The sequence below is a fragment of the Leptodactylus fuscus genome, chromosome 2 (genome assembly GCF_031893055.1).
Source record: "Leptodactylus fuscus isolate aLepFus1 chromosome 2, aLepFus1.hap2, whole genome shotgun sequence".
NCBI classification, from domain to species: domain Eukaryota; kingdom Metazoa; phylum Chordata; class Amphibia; order Anura; family Leptodactylidae; genus Leptodactylus; species Leptodactylus fuscus.
Genome location: NC_134266.1, coordinates 254,616,124 through 254,636,782, shown reverse-complemented (window position 1 = coordinate 254,636,782; position 20,659 = coordinate 254,616,124). Strand labels below are relative to the sequence as shown.

The following is a 20,659-nucleotide window of genomic DNA, read 5'->3' as shown; positions in this document are numbered from 1 at the left end:
AATTTCCCACCTTTTTCGGGCAGAAAGCCAGCAGGCTCCACAAACACAACCCCCAACACAGAGGTTAACCTCATCAGCGATGACATGTTGTCTTGATCAATTACCAATTGACTGTCACCACTGATCTGGTTAGAGAAAATCTATAAAAAGCTCCAACATTTCTTTTAAATGACTTTGGCTAAAAAAAAAAACGCTGCAAAATCTGTGACACAAAATGATGCGTTTCGACAACATGGGGTCTTAGCCTTAAAGGGGCTCTCTAGGATTGGAGGACTGTATCACCACAGGTTATATGGAGTACTGCAGCTCAACCAGATTGTAATATCACACAAAGCTCACAAATAGCAGTGGCAGAGGCTCTAGAAAGAAGCCATCGTGTTTTCCTAAATCTTCTCTAAGATGCGATCTTTAGGAGAAGTTTCTCTCTATTTCTGTGCTACTTAAAGGGCCCTATGCTATGCAGACATTTCTTCTGATAGGGCCCCAAACCTACCATGTATCATATGATACTGGTGGCTATACATAGCAGTGGGTTCTCTCAGCTCCACGGCACAAGGTACATATACACCGTCCAGTCACATTAATGTGACCACTTGCCAAAATCCAGAATAACCCCCTTGGCAGAGCGGACCGCTGCGAGACGTGCAGGAAGAGAGGAGATGTGGTGATGATGGTCACTGGGATGTTGAGCCATGCCGACTCCAGTGCCGTGGCTAGCTGCGCTAGGTTATGCGGTTGAGCATCCCTGGTGCGAACAACCCGATCGAGGTGATCCCACAGATTCTCGATTGCGTTCAAGTCCGGGGAATTTGCTGGCCAAGGGAGTACGGTAAACTCATCCTGGTGCTCCTCCAACCACGCACGTACACTGCGAGCTTTATGACACGTCGCATTGTCCTGCTGGTAGATGCCATCATCCTGAGGAAAAACATTTTGCATGGGTGAACATGGTCCGCAAGGATAGATGCATACTTGTGTTGATCCACGTGCCTTCCACAATGAGTGCACCCAGATGGCTGATGACACGTGCCTTCTGCCATTGGTTATTTAACGTTGACGTCAAAAGTAGGCGCTGGTCACATTAATATGACTGGACTGTGTACGACCTGTGTGCCCTATATCACAACGCTCCCATCTCCCGATCCTAAATCATAGAATCAAGAATTTAAGAAATAAAATAAAATCCAAAGGCGGGAGAACATTTCCCAGAAACCCCTAGTTTGCTTGTTACATGGGGTGTTCAGGTAACCAAACGTAGTGAACTAATTGGCTGCAGTATCTGGCAGGATTGTGCCATGAATAATGGATGCCGGCTTGCTTAATGATACCGGCGGCCAGAGGAAGAATTCACTGCTCACTTATGTTAACACTGTGTCTGCTCTGCTACACCTGCAAAGGGAGCAGTCCAGCTAGATTAAAATGTCTGCCCACATGAGCGCTACGTCATTTACTAGGTAAACTTGAGGTGCCATTCACACATTTTCCGGCAAAAAAAAAAATAATATTTTTTTTTAATGGTATTTCTTAAATTACATTTTTTTTTTTTTTTTTTTTTTTTTTTTTTTTTAATTTTGCTGCATTGTGAATGTGCGCTTTTTCGGCTTTCTATCACATCCTATAGAAAAGCCGGTGGTAAAAAAAAAAAAAAATCACTGGAAAATATAATCATACCTGGGGCATGGTGAAAAAAAAAAACAGCAGCAATACAAAAGGCAAAACCCTCAACTACGTGCATATAGGATTATCAATATATCAATATTAGAGATATTGATTAGAGATGAGCGAACACTGTTCAGATCAGCCGATCCGAACAGCACGCTCTCATAGAAATGCATGGAAGCACCTGGCACGTACACTTTGCCGGCGGCCGGTCGCCGTACCAGGTGCTTCCATTCATTTCTATGAGAGCGTGCTGTTCGGATCGGCTGATCCGAACAGTGTTCGCTCATCTCTAATCAATATCTTACTACGACCTAGACTTCTGGCCACAGAAAAAATGAAATTGCTAGGAAAATCTAGTTAAAATGATGTAAAAAGTTATAAAGATTGCCAGGACTCCTAAAGAAATCCTGGAGTCCTGCGGTCTCTACCCACACACAGCGAGTGACAGCTCTCCCTGTATACAAACCCAACAAGTAAAGTATCATCCATTGTGTATGGGTTGCATAAGGAGATTCTTCATATCTCCTGCCCCGGCTGAGGGTGCACCTCATTGCACCCATAGTGCCGTGGCTCGGCGTGGTAGCTGCTCTGCATCTCACAGGTTCTCTCTAGATATGGCCAGGTCAAGCAAGATGCGCAGAGTAAGTATAAGTAATAGAAGAGTGTTTCCATGTTCTCAGCAAGGGTAGCGTGCGGTGGTCATGTGTGAATAGACCCCATAGTACACACTATAGAGGAGGTGAGAAACTTCTCCAAGAAAATAAATATGTGAAAATTCTTGCGAAAACTTTTTAATGCAAAGATTGGTCATACATATCAGGATACCAGATAAGTAGGTCTCCCAAACGCCCACGCACGTGTTCACTACAGGACGTCAGAGAAACCCAACAGCCCAATACTTTGCAATGGATGGACATTACTAGATGGGCAGCGGGTCCCAATATATTTTGATAGAAGCTTTCTCTCTCTCTCCTGAATACGCATCCTGTAGATCACAGGTGTCAAACACAAGGCCCATAGGCCAAATCCGCTCCGTGGCCTTATGTTTTGTGGTCCACTGGCATTTGCCATGAGGAGTGTCTGGGAGGGATGGGCACGGGCAAGCGGTGCAGTGCAAAAAGTGAATAAACACGATCTGCAGCCTGTAAATCTCCCACAGTGTTAGGAGCACAATTACAGTAACATTACATATATAAGGGGTAGGGGGTAGGCCATTACAGCAATAGGTTCCCCCCCCCCCCCCCCCAATATAGTAATAGGCACAGCTTATTCATGAAGGGGCTCTTGCATCTACATCACTCTAGAGCACAGGAGTGCACATGATTTGTGATCTATACCAGTTAGATTACCAGAATAAATATGTCCGACCGAGACACTGCCCCTGCCCGTCCCACCCATATTTGCACAATGTGGCATGCAAGGCACAGAACAGGGGTTTTAGTGTATGTTTGACACAAGATCTGTGCCACAATATCAGCCCACTAAGATGATAAACTCCCCTCGATGTGTCCACTCCGCTCTGTCAGGGATGCTGTATCTAAGCAGCCCGGTGTGTGGTTTTGGCTACTAGCACGGACCTGTCGTTGTAATACGGTGATGACAGATGTGGCCGATGACGTAGATGTAGTTGATACTCTACAACTAAGTGTAAGCAGCACATTCTTCATATAACCTCTTATTGTGAAACATTCAGCAATGTCGGAGTCTTGTTTCTTTTCCCATGTGAATAAGGGATAATCTGCGGGGGAGAGCGGTACATGTGGTTTCATCCACTTAACTGAGTCAATATGGGCATACCTTTGTATTAGGTTACCTATAAACCGCACCATGACACGGGATCAGTGTACAATACTGCTACAGCCTCCCCCCTCATTGTACAGACAGGGCGGACCGTGATGCCATGAAACGCCCAGTATACTAATCCTCGCCTTCCTCATACAGACCCGTATTTGTGGACTATGACGTGCACCTGACTATAGGAGGTGTCCAGGATTTAAAAAAAAGGGGAAAAAAATGGAATTAAAACTTCGGGGTTAAATGTCACTAACTTTGGTCGTTCACTTCCTGGATTGCTAGGATATACTTTATACACTATATTGTGATCGGAATGGGGTGGAACGTCATCAGAGTATGATCCAGCACCCACTTTGGTCGTGTGCATGGAGCCTGACAAAAATATACCTACTTTCTTCCAAAATCAGCGGCAGCGATGTGCCCTGTTAGGAAGTTAAATCGCAATCTTCACACCCGTCCCACTTTCTCCCTACTATGTCCTTACTTCTACCATACAGAGTATTGCTGGGCAAGGGGAGAGCAAACTGACAAGCCGCACAGTTCTCTCCACATAAAACGGAAACCCGTGTGGACACTGCGTTCAGCTTCTCCTGCTGCTCTGCACAGATCATGCATATCAGTACGGGTTAGAGGAAGGGAGAACACTGCAGCCATGAACAGCTGCACAGTTCTCTTAACGATGAGGCAGAGCGCCATCTGACTGCTCAGCCTCATCATAATATATAATATGGTATATGTATAAGTAGGGTTGAGTGATTGGGATTGGAAATGTTCGGATTCCGATCGAGTAAATTTCACGATCGCGATCGGAATTCTGATCCCGATCTTTTCTGGCGGGATCGAGGTCGGAAGCTATTTCACACAATGCTTGGCTACTAGCCAATCATTGTGGGGAAAGCTATATTATCAGATGAGCGAGTACTAATCGAAACTCCCGTTTCGAATAGCAAGCACCCACAGGAATGAATGGAAGCGGCCGGCATGCAGACTTTGCCGCTTAACCCCCTGCGTGCTGGCTGCATCCATTCATTCGTATGGGAGCGTACTACTCTTCTGTTTCCTCCCTGCTGTGCCATATACTCGGCTCTGCTACATCTCAGATGTAGCAGAGCTGAGTATACGGTAAAACAGGGACAAAGAGTGGCAAGTTGCGGTAAATCACACTGTGCTGCGCTGCTGTGAGGGCAACGAGGCGCTCGCCATATAATAAGCCATGGCTGAAGTTCGCGAGTAAATAGATACTACTGTACATTGACTTGTCTATCTACTCTTCTGCTTTGTCCCTCCTTTACTGTATACTCAGCTCCGAGATGTAGCAGAACTGAGCATATAGTAAAGCAGGGACGAAGCAGAAGAGTAGATATACAAGTCAATGTAGAGTTATGGAGATATAGCCGAGTCCAGTAAATGGAACAGCAGGGGGGAAACAGAAGAGTTGATAGATATTATCTACTCGCGAACTTCGCTCAACTTACCTGCACAGATCCGCTGCCGCTCCCAGTTCTTCTCGCTCCTCTTCTCTCTCATTGACATGCCTTCAGAGCGCCCTGCGCGCCCCCGCCTCCCTAGACTAGTGTTAGAGATGCTGTGAGAAGGTGGGGCTTGTAGCTTAGGAGAGTGTGGGCGGGTACTGGGAGGGAAGACGTGAGTGATGCACTCACATCTCCCCACCCACACTCTCCTAAGCCACAACAAACCCCGCCTACTCCCATCATCTCCAACACTAGCCTAAGGAGGTGGGGGCGCGCACAGCGCTCTGAAGGCATGTAAAGAAGAGAGGACCGCACCGAGAAGAATGGGGAGCGGCACCGGATCTGTGCAGGTAAGTGGACACCAGGGTGGCTAAGCAGTTGGGGGATTTTTTTTTTTTTTACTCACTGCACAGCGTGTAGTCCAAAAACGTAAGCAATTTTTGGACTCCATGCTGTGTAGTGAATAGGACCGATTTTAAAATCTGGTCTTCGATTAAAAAAAATCCCATTGACTTGCATTGGGATCGGAATTGGGATTGGGTTTGAATGGAAAATGATCGGAAATCGGATTTTAAAATCGATCCTGAAATTTCAAGATCGACTCAACCCTATGCATAAGCAGAAATCGCCACAATTGCTTAAAAATATATAAAACTGTAACAATTTTGGCAATTCTGGATTTAATATCGAGGTGAGTTTTTTATGTTTTTTGAGATTCTGTTTTATGAAGGCAGACTATTTCATATGAGGCTGTAGAATCTACAACCATTTCACATTTCGGATGTTGACTATGGAAAACAGCAGTCGATTTGCAATTGTAAATACCGGTGTTTATTACTGTGGGAAATTTTAACCCTTTACAATACACCATCAGCCATAAACAACCGCTTACACACACATTATGCAGAAAAGGTTTTGTACAATGGTAGTTGTCTCTGCCTTTGCTTCACTGTACACTTGTTAAAGGACGTAGCAAACTCTTCATAGAATTGGGCTTATTACTGCAACCAAGCTGCGATTATCTAGCCACAAAAAGTCGCAACGGTACATCCCAAAGAACATGTTAGTGTGTCCGTGACGGACAGCTGAGCTCGCACTGTCACAGCTGTGATCAGAGAACGCTCTCTCTGCTGTTTAACCTCTTAGATGCTGCAATCAATAGCAGCCAAGGCATCTAAGGAATTTAACAGAGGGGAAGGGGCTCCATGAATCAGCCCTTCAAGTCTCCAGATGTACTGAGTCTTCTAGATGGCCGGCTTCACTGACAGGCAACTCCTAATTCCCCATGCACTTGACCACACTTTAGCTCCATGTGCCATCGATTACTACAGATCTGTAATAACAAATAACAGACGGACTTATTCACTTCTATGGCTCCATGTACATGACCACAGTTTTGGGCCATGTGTTAACACGTAGCATATGGGCTCATTCATTTATAAAGCCCAATCACGTGGTGGTATTTTTTTTTTCGGATCTATGGGGGGGGGCCCTTAGAACTGAGCTGCAAAATATGGAGCAGGTCCTATTCCTGTCCATTTTTTGCAGTTTGATTCATTTATTCATAATCGGTACACTGTGAAGACTACTTACTACTTATTACTACTTACTACTCTGCTTTAAAGGGATTCTACAATTAAAACATTTTTTTTTTTGGTGGATAAGACGTCAGAATAGCCTTTAGAAAGGCTATTCGTCTCTTACCTTTAGACGTGGTCTTCGCCGCACCGTTCCTCAGAAATACAGTTTTTTACCGGTATGCAAATGAGTTCTCTTACTGCCAGAGAAGTGTCTCCAAGCGCCGCCTCCTTCTTCGTCCGCCGCGTCATCTTCAATGTCTTCTTCCGCCGCAGGCTCGTAACTTCTAGCAGAGCAGACTGCGCAGGTGCACAGGTCATGGGAAAATAGCCGCTTGCACAGTATTGTTAGCGGTTATTTTCCCGTGGCCTGTGCGCCTGCGCAGTCTGCTCTGCAAGGTTACGAGCCTGCGCCGGAAGACATTGAAGATGACGCGGCGCTTGGAGACACTTCTCTGGCAGCGGTGGGGACGCCCTCATCACTGTTTGAATGCTGGGTCCCGCCCCCATCGCTACCAGAGAACTCATTTGCATTTCTGAGGAACGGCGCGGCGGAGACCACGTCTAAAGGTAAGAGATGAATAGCCTTTCTAAAGGCTATTCCGACGTCTTAGCTACAAAAAAAAAAAAGTTTTAATGGTAGAATCCCTTTCATGCTCTTGTTGGGAGGGCAAGTAATTGCCATAAGGAAATAGCCCCACTGCTATCAGATACCCCAGGTTAAAGAGTCAGTGTGACATTATAAAAACATGTTTTCTTCCAGAATTAGAGACATTTTTCAGCAACAATACCAGATAGAGCAATGCTGTTACACTGGAGTAGCCATGTTGATATAATCTCACACAATCCCCTTTAAGAGAATTACCCTAATAGCCCGAAGCCCTTGTATGAAGTCATCACATCCATAAGTGCCTGGCCAATGAACACAGTAGTTGCATGTCCGTCTTTTGAATAGGTATGTAAAGCTTGCAAATGCGATGATGTCATGTGTCATTTGTTTACGGTTACTAGTGACATACACAAGCTGCAAGCGTGCGGCTCCTGACGGGTGTGCGGCTCAGCAGAATGCTGGGAATTTCAGCAACAGTCCTGGCACGTCCGTGGAATATATAAATTATATGTTCAGAATAAGTATTATATTATGGAGATAAATTATTAAGCAAATAGTATTTAAAGGTCAAAGATGTATTATTTTTTTTTTCTTGCTTCAGTTAATCTCACAGACTGTCTTGTGTCTCAGGGCTCTTTGGATCATAAACATCAATCTCAGACACTGGTGATCATTAGTTTGACAGGGGAGGCCAATTAAAGGAAACTACTTAAGAAGGATGTTCCACATTATTACGCAGGCCACAAGTTCAAGCACTACGAAAAAGAAATAAGACCCCTTTGCTGCCAAAATGCATCAAATAGTGCAAAGCCTTGGGAAAGGTATGAAAACATTAGATGTTTAACAAAAACTTAAAGGGGTATTCCCACGTTGCATACTCACCAGTCTTTACTGCTGTAAAATCTTCTTTCTTCCTGGTTTCTTGCAATATTTGGTGGGCAGGGTTTCACATGCAACCTGCCGTTTAGCTCCGCCCTCAAATTCGTGTGTAGCTCCGCCCACCGATATTGGACTATGAAGTACAGGCAGCAGCAACTCCATTCTGTGTTACATACAGAGACTGCCTGTCTCTGCCATAATGAACACAATTGAATTAGCTAGCCTGATAACTGGGAGAACAGAAGACGTTCAGAAATGAAAGCAGCTCCTCTCCCCTATCTGATAGCAGGGAACTAGGTCACGTGGTGTAGACACAGGAATAGCTAGAAACACAGGCTCGCTCCCTGCACTTAGCCCCTCCTCCCTCCCCCCTGAGAGCAGGCAGATACATCACTTGACTTTTGAGCAGATAAGTCAGGGCTGTGGCCACAATGAATTGAATAAAGTAAGATAGTGGACAAACAAAGCAGTTTTGCTGAAGCAATGTATTTAGGAAAAGTCTTAAATCCACATTAACCAGCAGTATAGATAGGATCCTTGTGATGGGACAACCCCTTTAAGCGTGATCATCATGGTGTGAAGAGATTTACGACTGCTTTAAAGCACAGAAAGAAAATCAGGGAGAAATACAATTTGCATAATAATTTGGAATGCCGTGTATCGCACAGGGTAATGGGTGAAGTCACTTCTTTAGGGAGGGGGGGGAGGGGTCAATCCACAATGAACATTTATTACTTATGCACATAACCAGGGTCTCCATCCCTGAGGTCCGCACTGCAAGGACTACTACTAATCACAACATTGGGATCCCAAACCCCTTGTTCCTCCTCGCTGCAAAGAGGAGGCGACACGTTTCCTTTAAATAGTTAATTTGGGGGGAAAAAAATAAGAGTGCGGCTGCTACATGTCCGTAATTACATGTTTTCAAGCCGCTGCCGTCTGCATTACTTGTGTTTTTCCATTCCAGCAGGAACAAAAATAGAGGTGAGTGGCAGCAACAACAGCGAGCGCAGGAGTCATTGTCTCCTCAGCGGCAGCCTGTCCTCTCCGGCCTCGTCACCGCACACAGCAGATACATCTATAGCAGCGGGAACGTTCATGTTACACTGGGACAGAATCTGATGGAGATAGGAAAAGGCCACCATACAGAACTAAGTGATTCGGAGAGTATGGCCTACACATACATAGGTAAAGAATCGTCCTCCGCTAATAAACTATGTTGGAAACTTAGAAAACAACCCTGCATGATGTGTAAAAAACAAAAACTGCTCTACGTTGTATTCCAAAAAGTTTGGGGCACTATTAGAAGTGATATTCTTCTTATCAGATTCTGCAATGGAGACTGCAATAAACACACAGGACAGAGCCCAACTGATTTGTCGTGCTTATTATATAAAGGAATTGTCCTTCCAAAGTTATTGGATACTGATTACTTATGCAATGGAGAGGTCGCTAGTATCTGATCAGCGGTGGTCTAACACCTGAACACCGCACCGATCACCTGATCTGTATAATAGACGCTATATACATGGTAAATGGCTAGAAGCAACTCAAGTGAATGGGAGCAATACTACAATTCCCCCGATGCCGCCACTATAGCATACGTAGTGTATCATTGGCACGCAGGAATTATAGCTCTCCTCCCATTCATTTAAGCAGGGGCAGAGCTGCTTTCAGCTGTATATATTGTACTTTCCCAGGACTCTGCTAGTCCTTACTTGCTGGTCCCTGTCACCATACAGGAAGCCACCACTTAGCCAATTACATATCTACCTTAGTCAGTGACCAGCTGACGGTGGGTTCACATGTGTATTATTCCTACATCTGCTCTATCACAAGAACAGAACGGATTGGGGGCAACACGGTGGCTCAGTGGTTATGGTGGTTCCACTGCTGCTCAAGAACACGATCCTGCGACGCCTCTATCTTCGGCTGGATCCTCCCCTTCTCTGTCGTCTTCCTCCTGCGTCACCTCCAATGCCTGCACAGTTGGCTCTGCCAGTGAGACACTAGTGGAGCCAACTGCGCATGCCGGCCGGCGGCCATTTTTGGGAGGCTGCTCTTGCTCTTGAAGTTCAATGCAGGAGCGGCCTCCCAAAAATGGCCGCCGGCCGGCATTCGCACTCGGCTCTGCTGGTGTCTCACTGGCAGAGCCAACTGCGCAGGCGTCGGAGGTGACGCAGGAGGAAGACGACAGAGAAGGGGAGGATCCAGCCGAAGATAGAGACGTTGCAGGATCGTGTTCTCGAGCAGCAGTGGGGACACCCCCCTCGCATTTTCAGCACTGGGGCCCGCCCCCATCGCTGTGAGAGAACTAATTTGCATACCGGTAAAAACCGGTATTTCTAAGGAACGGCGTGGCGGAGACCACATCTAAAGGTAAGAGACGAATAGCCTTTCTAAAGTCTATTCCGACATCTTATCCACAAAAAAAAAAAAAAAAAAAAAAAAAAAAAAAAAAAAAAGAGGTTTTAATTGTAGAATCCCTTTAAATGGGTGTCGAAATATAGTCCTAGCAGTAGTGAAGGCTGTAACCAGAAAGGCAAATGTTTTTATCCCATTTTGACCCTTAAACTCCAGGCAGCCCCTCCAATACATACTTATGATTAACAACCTGTCATTAGAAACAAGGGAAGGTCCTAGGAAGATGGCAGGCAAGACGCAGAGTATTATACACTTATTGGTTATAAGCAAAACAAGAAAGAGAGAAAGAGAAGACACACACACCTTATAACAGAGGCAAAAAAACATTAAAAATAAATCTGGTTTCAATGAACTCACCGGCTTCGGCATCTTGTCTGCGCTCTTTTTGTATTACAGACAGCAAATGATTGTCCTGTGGAAAAGAAGCATCGAAATGAATACAGGAAAGTGAAACGCTAACAAACACCATAAATACACAGTCCAGTCCTATTAATGTGACCACCGCCTACTTTTGACGTCATTAAATAACCAATCACAGAAGGCACGTATCATCACCCATCTGGGTGCACTCATCATTGTGGAAGGCACGATGGATCAACACAAGTATGCATCTATCCTTGCGGACCATGTTCACCCCTACATGTGAAATGTTTTTCCTCAGGATGATGGCATCTACCAGCAGGACAATGCAACGTGTCATAAAGCTCGCAGTGTACGTGCGTGGTTGGAGGAGCACCAGGATGAGTTTACCGTACTCCCTTGGCCAGCAATTTCCCCGGACTTGAACCCAATTGAGAATCTGTGGGACCACCTCGATCGCGTTGTTCGCGCCATGGATGCTCAACCGCATAACCTAGCGCAGCTGGCCACGGCACTGGAGTCGGCATGGCTCAATATCCCAGTGATCATCATCACAACATCCCCTCTCTTCCTGCACGTCTCGCAGCGGTCCGCTCTGCCAAAGGGGGTTATTCTGGATTTTGGTAGGTGGTCACATTAATGTGACTGGACTGTGTAGCAAGCAACATGTGTGCAGGTCATGTGTGCAGTCGTACCCGGGGAGTCTGTCAGTAGGAACGTCAGTAGTAGAGATGAGCGAATAGTATTTAATCGAATACCTCGCTGCCATAGAAATACATGTAAGCGGCCAAACACCAAGGGGTTAAGTGCATCAAATATTCACTGCGCTTAACCCCTTGGTGTTCAGCTGCTTACACGCATTCCTATGGGAGAGAGTTATTCGATGGAATACTATTCGTTCATCTCCAGTCAGTAGTACTACAGGGCAGATAACATGGATAGTAATGATATCTTCTTAATGGGCATTGGATGTTCAGAAATGACCAAGAGTTACTTTGTGGGTTTCTCCAGCTCGGATCCTGGTCCACTGAATTGTCCCTTTCATTTTCAGTGACATCCTCGCAAGCGCCGTACAGTCCTAGTCTTTGGCAGAGTCACAGGTCACTGCGCTGTGCATGCAAAAAAAAAATTCAGAATGGACTGAAGGCAATGAGGACGTCACTCAGAAAGAAGGGGCAGTGAGCCAGGATTAGGGTCAGGGCCGTCATAGCATCAGATTCAACACCCAAACCCCAACTGATCGGCTGTGTGAAGATGAGAGCGACAGGCTCTTCAGTACTTACCAAGCACAGCGCCATACATTCTACAGTGGCTGTGCTTGGTACTGCACTTCAGACCATTTACTTGAATGGGACTTCGCTGCGATCAAGCCATGTGACTGAAGAATGTGATGTTTTGTGGCCTGGGAAGCAAACAGCTAGTCCTGGATGTCAGACCCCTGAGGATCTTCAATGGATGACCTATACTAAGGATATAGTCTGGGAAAACCTCTATAAATAGGCAAAAAAAAAAAATGAAAATGGAGACCGAAAAACACAAGTTTCGCAGAGCAAAGGAGCCAATCAAACCAACAAGTCAGCAAGACTGGCGATAGAACGCACGACATGACAGGATTAAAGGAGAATTTCCACAAAATTAAGCAGCAAGAATATAGAATTAAATATTTCCTGGGATGATCAAGCCGATGTCAAAATACCGTGTAAAGGTTTATAGAAGCAGAAGAGATTGGAGATTATATGGGCACCTATTTATAGATGGCCGATGGGTACAGGAGCGACGGAGGTTATTTACAACCTGGCAGCTGCACTTGGCACCGGCAATGTCAGGCCTGCAGCGAATAACCCAATAGTGCAGAAAAATGGGGATGGGGTCTTATAGTGCCACAATAACATCTGCAAAGAACACAGTGGGGGCGCCGCTATATAAAGAACGGGGAATCCAAGACCACTATGGAGAGATCCGGACTGCAGGGAGTGAGTAGTTTTTTTTTTTTTTAAGAGAACCTAGATCAGGAATTCTAATATGGAAGGGGTTCTGCATACCCCTGACCCCAAATTTTGTGGATATGCAAGGTAACGCGGCACACACGTGAATCTCCTACAGGAGTACAGACCCCCGCACATGCCTGGCTGTCAGTCTGCTGAGGAGTGGGCTGCACGTGTTTGGCCATGTACACAGTGAGGTCTACCCCCGCACCCCATGACCAATACTGTCAGCGACTGAGCAGGTGCTTTGGTTAAAACATGAAAGTGACAGAGCTGAGCGGGTGTATTCTGAGCGTTCATGGCTATATGTGACTGCATCATATACAAGGGAGACCATTATTAGTAATGGGGGCAGACGAGGGGAACGGGCAGAAGCAGAGTTTGGTCTTTCCGGGGAATACTGATCGGATACATGTACTGCAGACTGCAATCTGTATACTACACCAGGGGTAGACAATACCGCAGACAGTACACAGGTACATATCACAGACCGTCTACACCTCCTATACACACCTCCTGCCTCCATAGCTACAGACGACAACAAATGTGTCAGTATCTGGCCCTACCTGGGACATATACACAGCTTTTATTCATATGCTGCGAGTATTACTACATGAGCCCCTAGGGGAGGCTGGCAGCTGTTTACTAGCCTGCGTACAGGATATACATCGTGATCCGCCCGGGGACTGTGCCTACATGGCAGCGACTGCCAAGACTACTCGCGACTGCCACACTAAGGACAGCTCAGACCATGAAATACATCGGTATGATCCTGGTGTAGGGTGGGGTACGGCACCCCAAATATATGGAGACCTCCTGCCTGGGTGAATAAATGTGATAAATATTAGTTCCTCTGCAGATAGTTGGAGAATAACTTTACCATCCGAAGCAGTGAAAAGATAATGTACCGTATAAACTCGAGTATATACAGTACCTGCCTGCACAGAAATCCTCAGACATCATCCTCTCAGGCTTGTTATGTTACTGCAGAGATTGAGTGGCTGTGAGGAGTCCGACTGAGCACGTGCGTCCACCAGGAATCCTCTTATTAGGTGGACATGCCCAATGCGGTGCAGTCTGAACACCAGGTGGTTCTATTTTATGTACCTAACTCTTCATTAATTGTCTATATAGTCCATGTAACTGGTGCTCAAGGGCTTCACATTTTCAGGATACAACTGGCACACAAAGCTTATACCATAGTTATATCATGATGGATCTATAGGCAGACGTGTACCCCCAACACTCCTACACATACATACACGCATGGGGTCTAAGAGATGGAGTGGGATTTGTTACTGTCTTCACAGTGTACGTTACTACAGCCTGGAGACTAAGGGGCTGAAGCACAGGATTAGGACTGCATCATTCTTCACCAGCAGAGGCGCCATTGCCCACTGGACACGCACAGAACTGCTGAACAGACCATTTAAGGCCCAGGACACGGTGCAGAAAAGCTGCTTTTTGGAGCTAAAGCCTCGAGTGGCTTCAAAAAGGATGGGAAATATAATGGGAGATCTTATACTTCTTCATTCTGACAAGTCCACACCGAAATGTGCAAAATATGCACACGAAAAAAAAAAAAAAAAAAAAAAAAGTCTAAGGCCGGGGCCCCACAATACGTAAATTCCACAGGAAAAACTAGCGACTCCCATGCTCACTTTGCAGTAGAAACCACGGTGCGGACACGCCACAGTTTTGGAAATCACAGCATGTTAATTATACCTACGGAAACGCCGGCGGTTTCCCCACAGGTATAATTGTAATAGAAAGTCTGCAGAGGAAACCCTAAGGCTAAGGATGTCCCACAAAAAACCGCTGCGGGAAAAACTGCGACAGCAACGCATCACAGTTCTTCCCACCAGCGCTTTAGACAGAAAGATTGCAGTTTTCCTCAGCGGACTTTCTGTTACAATTAGACCTATGGGGAAACCACCAACGTTTCCGTAAGTATAATTGACATGCTGCGATTTTCGGTTTTGGAAATCGCGTCATGGCTGCGCCGCAGTTTTTACCACGAAGTGGGAATGGGATTCATTAGAAACCCATCCAATTTGCCCTTACTGTAAAATGCCATGATTTTTCTGTCTTGTGAGACCCTGGCCTTAAAGGGATTCTACCACTAAAACACTTTTTTTTCTAGTTACCACGTCGGAATAGCCTTTAAAAAGGCTATTCATCTCTTACCTGTGGAAGTGCTCTCCGCCGCGCCGTTTGTTCAAAATACCGGTTTGTACCGGTATGCTAATGAGTTCTCTCGCAGCGATGGGGGCGTCCCCATTGCAGCTCGAAAACCGACCGCAGCGCCGCCTCTCTGGTCTTCGGTGTCCTCCCCTTGCTTCTTCAGCGTACTGTCGGACGCCTGCGCAGTACGCTCTGTTCGGCGAAGATTGCCGAACGTACTACGCATGCGCGAAATTGCGGTCCCAGCCATAGTGCGGGCACCGCACTTTCGCGCATGCGCAGTACGTTCGGCGAACAGAGAGCATACTGCGCAGGCGTCCGACAGACGCTGAAGAGGCAAGGGGAGGACACCGAAGACCAGAGAGGCGGCGCTGCGGTCAGTTTTCGAGCTGCAATGGGGACGCCCCCATCGCTGCTCCTGCGATGGGGACGCCCCCATCGCTGCGAGAGAACTCATTAGCATACCGGTACAAACTGGTATTTTGAACAAACGGCGCGGTGGAGAGCACTTCCACAGGTAAGAGACGAATAGCCTTTTTAAAGGCTATTCCGACGTGGTAACTAGAAAAAAAAGTGTTTTAGTGGTAGAATCCCTTTAAGGAGTTTTCTGGGTTTATCAGATGTTGAGCTCTCCTCACTTAAAGGGAATGTCCGGGGTAACCACTCCCTCCCCCCACAGGCCACGAGAAAATGGCCACTTGCACAGTATTACAAGCGGCCACTTTCTCGTGGCCTGTGGGCATGCGCAGACTGCTCCGCCCAAGGCCTCAGAAGTTACAACCCACCGCCGGAAGAAGACGAGGAAGATGACACTGCTGAAGAAGCTGGAGGCGGCGCTGGAGAGGTCTCTCGCAGCATTGGAGACGCTCCCAAAGCTGTCTGAGCGCTGGGGCCCGCCCCCAATGCTGCGAGAGAGCTCATTAGCATACCGACAAGAACCGGGATTGTAGGCGAACGACGGCGCGGAGAAGACGACGAAAGGTAGGAGAAGAATAGCCTTTCTTAAGTGGCGGCATATCCTGGTAATAAGCCAACACTACAGACATAACAAGCGCTCAGTTTTACCTTCATGGTCTCCTAGTCATATCAATGCTGAAGCCTACACAGCGCTCATCCACTGCTCACACGTCAAATGTAAAGATGGGCATACACACCGATAGATACTGGTCCGATAGATACCGGTCCGATAGATACCGGTCATACCGGACACATGGAGGGCGCATATGTTTATGAGGCTTATTGACTGTTAATGTCGGGAAGCATAAGGATCAGTAATTGGATTCTATCTGCCTGATCTTTGGTTGGGGGGATAAGCCATTACTAGAGAAGTCTGGCATCGACTTTCTTCCCTTAGAAAACACATGCACACTCTGAGAAAACAAGCGAAGTGTATGGAGTGATCAGGAGAAATACAATGACCCCAGCTGCATACGGTCCACTAAACTGAGGGTTCGCCTAACAGCTATATGATGTACAGAACCATCCTAAGGGCCCGTTCACACAGGGCAAGAGGGGGCGGATTTTGACGGCAAATCCACCTCCGCCCCCTCACAATAGAGGTCTATGGAGACCGCTAGTTTACTTTTTTTCATGAGTGGTATGTTTCGGCTCACGGAAAAAGGAAGCGAGCTGTCCTTTCTTCCGGCAGATTCCACGGCTGATTCACCCCTGGCGTCCGTCTCGTGACAACAACCTCCGGACTAGGCCCATTCATTTGGGCCTACTCCGGAATGGGAAGCTGCAACAGGCGCATTTTGGTCCTATTTTGACGCAGCTTCCTGCATCAAAATCAGGACCAAAATACGGGGTCCCGTGCCCCGTGTGAACTAGCTCTAAGAAGGTCTCATAGGCTAAAGGTTAACCCACAACGCAACCTATAATATTGGCAGGCCCCTTTTACAGAGCTTGGAGCTTTAAGAGCCCTTTGTATGTGACCACTTGTATCGTTCTCATCCTCACAGCGACTCTCTAATTCCATGAAATAGAAGTAATTATTGCTCCGCCATTACACCAAATGCCTTGTAAATCACAAACATATGCTCCATTCAATATACATTCAGTCAGAACGCTTCCCCGTGGGGCCGGCAGACAATGAGGAGCTGAGCCCCGCCGCCGCTATGTAAGGACCTGTTTATTTTCACTGTGTGCTCATTACAATGTGTGTATACAACATGGCAGAGATCCTCACATCTGTGCCCAACACCGGAGACGCCAGTCATACATCAGACTAATACAGCGGACAAATAGCGAACCGCCAAACCGTACGTAGGAAGAGCATTAGACGTAATAAAGCTTCACACCACAAAAAAAAGACACTTATTAATTCATTAATACAAAGCTGCATCTCATTTCCATTAAAGAGCAATTCCATCTGGACCTCCGAGGAGTGTGATCCCAGCCTGACGTACATAGCGCCGGTTTTAAGGGGACCTCTAACCTCTTCTACTAAAGACACACATCCTGTAAGAAATTATTCTGGCGCATCTTTCACTGGAAATTCCATATATGGATAAAAAAGTATTGGGACACGGACACATTACACCTAAAGGAGCTTTTAAGACCTCCCATTCTAAACCCACAGGCATTAACATGGCGTTGGACCCACTTCCTCCCACTCCTCTGGGATGGCTTTCTACAAGATTTCGGAGTGTTTGCCCAATTCACCCAGAAGGGCATGTGTGAGCTCAGATACGGATGTTGGACGAGAGGGTCTGATTCACAATCTACATTCTAGTTCATCCTAATGGATTTTTCCCAGATAGCACACCGGCCAATTCATTTTTCTTTTTTTAATGTAGATTGAGTCCCATATAGGGATCACAATGTACGTTTTTCCTATCAGTATGTCTTTGTAGAATGGGAGGAAATCCACACAAACACGGGGAGAACATACAAACTCCTTGCAGATGCTGTTCCTGGCAGGATTTGAACCCAGGACTCCAGCGCTGCAAGGCTGCAGTGCTAACCACTGAGCCACCGTGTTGCCCCCTCCCGCCCATTCATTTCGGTCGGCCCATGTGCACAGTGAGTATTACACAGACAAGTGTGTGGACTGATAGTCGCTGCTATAAGACTCAGGACAAGTCCTATTCATTGAATGAATGGGGCCATGGAGGCACGGCCAGTGCACAGGCAGCACACAAATGACAATCACACCCGGCGGCCCACTTATAGTAGTGTCCTAGATGCCTTAAAGGGATTCTATCATTGGATAGTCGACTGCGCATGCCCAGGCCACAAGAAAATGGCCGCTTACTGTGTAAGCAGCCACAAGAAAATGACCGCTTATACCAGCTTACTGTGTAAGCGGCCATTTTTTTGTGGCCCGGGCATGCGCAGTTGGCTCCGCCTGAGGCCTAGAAGATTGAAACACAGGACGAAAGAAGACACAGGGTGAGGCCGTTCCAGAAGAAGATAGAGGCATGGCTGGATATTTCTCTCGCAGCATTGGAGACGCCCCCAGTGCTGTGAGGGAATTCATTTGCATACAGACAAAAACTGTGATTTCTACTGAACGGCAGCACGAAGGCGGCTTCTAAAGGTAGGAGAAGAATAACCTTTCTTAAGGCTATTCTTACATGTGTGGGTGAAAAAAAAAGGTTATCTAATTATAGGATCCCTTTAAGGTGTTGGGTTAGGTTGAGATCAGGGGTCTGAGCAGCCAGTCAAGTTCTTCCACACTAAACTCCCCCCAACCATGTCTTTATAGATCTTGCTTGGGTCACAATCATACTGGAACAGAAAAAAAAAAGCCTTCCCCAAACTATTCCCATAAAGTTGGAAACAACAATTGTCTAAAATGTCTTGGTCTGTGGAGACATTAAGACCTCCCTTCACAGGAACCGTCCCCTGAAAAAACAAACCCAAAGTGTTTTCCCTCCGCCAAACCTATAATAGGCACCGCAATGTCCCGGCATTCACCAAATCCAGACCCTTCCATCAGACTGTCAGAGACGTGGGATCGGTCACTGTACAGAACATATTTCCAGCGCCCCTGAGTCCTGCTTTGCTCTGCTCCATACAGCGCCTTTACATTGTGCCTGCTGGTGTAATACTTGCAACGCTCGGCCATGGAAACTCATGCCATGATGTGCACAAGGTTTCGTCTCCTACAAATATATAAAATCATATGCTTGGCTGTAACTGTTACCTTTTCTTAGAGATTCTGTACAGAACCCATGAGAAGAAGTAAAAATAGTAAGTGCATAGGAGGTAGAGAAAGACATCTAACACTATGGGAACCCGAATACAGATCCATACGGTACATATTGTAATGGTCCTATGCAAAGGCCCTGAAGAAGGCATAACTTAGCCCACTGTGATCCCTGCTCATGTGGCCCCGACCCAAATACACCTAGTCTTACATTGCAACGTGCCCAAACATTAGAGATCTCCTTGTACATTGTAGAAACTCTAATAAACAAAAACTAGTAGAGCCGGATCTTTGATGTGAGAGGATCAAAGAGGATTCTAGGAAACTTCAGGACGGGATTTCTATGTACGGTAAATTGCTACTAATAGGAAGAGAGAAGACCCTGTCATTTGGGCTAAGGCCCCACGTTGCAAAAAAGCAACTTTTTTTGTTGCCTATTTTGCTACGTTTTTAAGCCAAAGCCAGGAGAACGATAAAGCCCAGTTCACATCTGTGAAGTCCGCTTGGGGACCCTGCCCCCCAAACGGAAACCTTTAGCATTAAAAAAACGATCACCTTCAGGAAACCCGCGGACCCCATAGACTATAATGAGGCCCGTGTGGTTTCCGCACGAAACATGTAATGAGAAAAGTGCAGGACTTTTCTCTCTGCATGTTTCGTGCGGAAACCACACAGACCCCTTCATAGTCTATGGGGTCCGCGGGTTTCCCATCTAACCGCTTTTTAATGCATATAGGTTTCCATTCAGGGGTCCCCATGCAGACACCCCAAACGGAAACCCGAACGTAGATGTGAACCGGCTTTATACCGCAACGCGAGTCTCTGCCTAAATCGGTTTTGTTTTTTTATTTGTTGCATTTTGGACTTGCCTGGAGTTTTTTTGCAAACTGTATCCTGTCTCACAATAAGGAAAAAAACATCACAAGGTGTGTGACCAAGCAAAAAAAATATAGAAAATCTTGAATATCACTGCAAAAGGTTTTCTGGTGTAACAAGTGATTTTAGTTCCTGCCGCACAACGGCCAAGAGTTGCACCAACAGTAATGTATTAGGAGGCCGTACCGTCATATCTCACTCTGATGCCGCTTGCTAATGGATTGTGTCTTGTATTGTAGCTCTGACCCGGAGGAATACCGAGACACCAGTCACAACCTGTGGACAGGTGTGCTGCAAGGTTGGGTTTTTTTTGTTTTGGAGGGGGGGGGGGGCATCCATATTTTTTTGCAAACCTGGAAACCCCTTTAAGGCATCTTGTAAAACTGCCGCTCGTTCAATAAATTTTGATAGCTGCAGAGGCCGGATGAGTTATTTGGCTTTGGCTGCCAAGTGGGAGATTTCAGCAGCCCCTGAAGAGTTTAATATGCCCCTATACAGATAATACAGACCCTGACTGCCCCTCTGTGGGTTACACTTGACCACGATAGGTCTAGGCCTTATGGACATAATACAAATGCTAAAATGCACTCATTACTCCATAGTAAATGACTGTGTATAGTTTACTTTATAAGTGTATTCTGGGACTTTAATACTGATGGTTTATTTTTAGGATCCAACATAAG

At 46.3% G+C, this 20,659-nt stretch overlaps 1 protein-coding gene across 1 annotated transcript in view; it reads right to left on the bottom strand.

Annotated features, from left to right (window-relative positions):
• Window positions 1-20,659, bottom strand: part of RDX (radixin) — a 64,607-nt gene that overhangs the window by 31,653 nt on the left and 12,295 nt on the right. Inside the window, exon 2 of the mRNA XM_075266064.1 lies at window positions 10,776-10,830. Within this exon, the coding sequence (XP_075122165.1) occupies window positions 10,776-10,787 (12 nt within the window). The 5' untranslated portion in view covers window positions 10,788-10,830. The remainder of the gene's footprint in view (window positions 1-10,775; window positions 10,831-20,659) is intronic.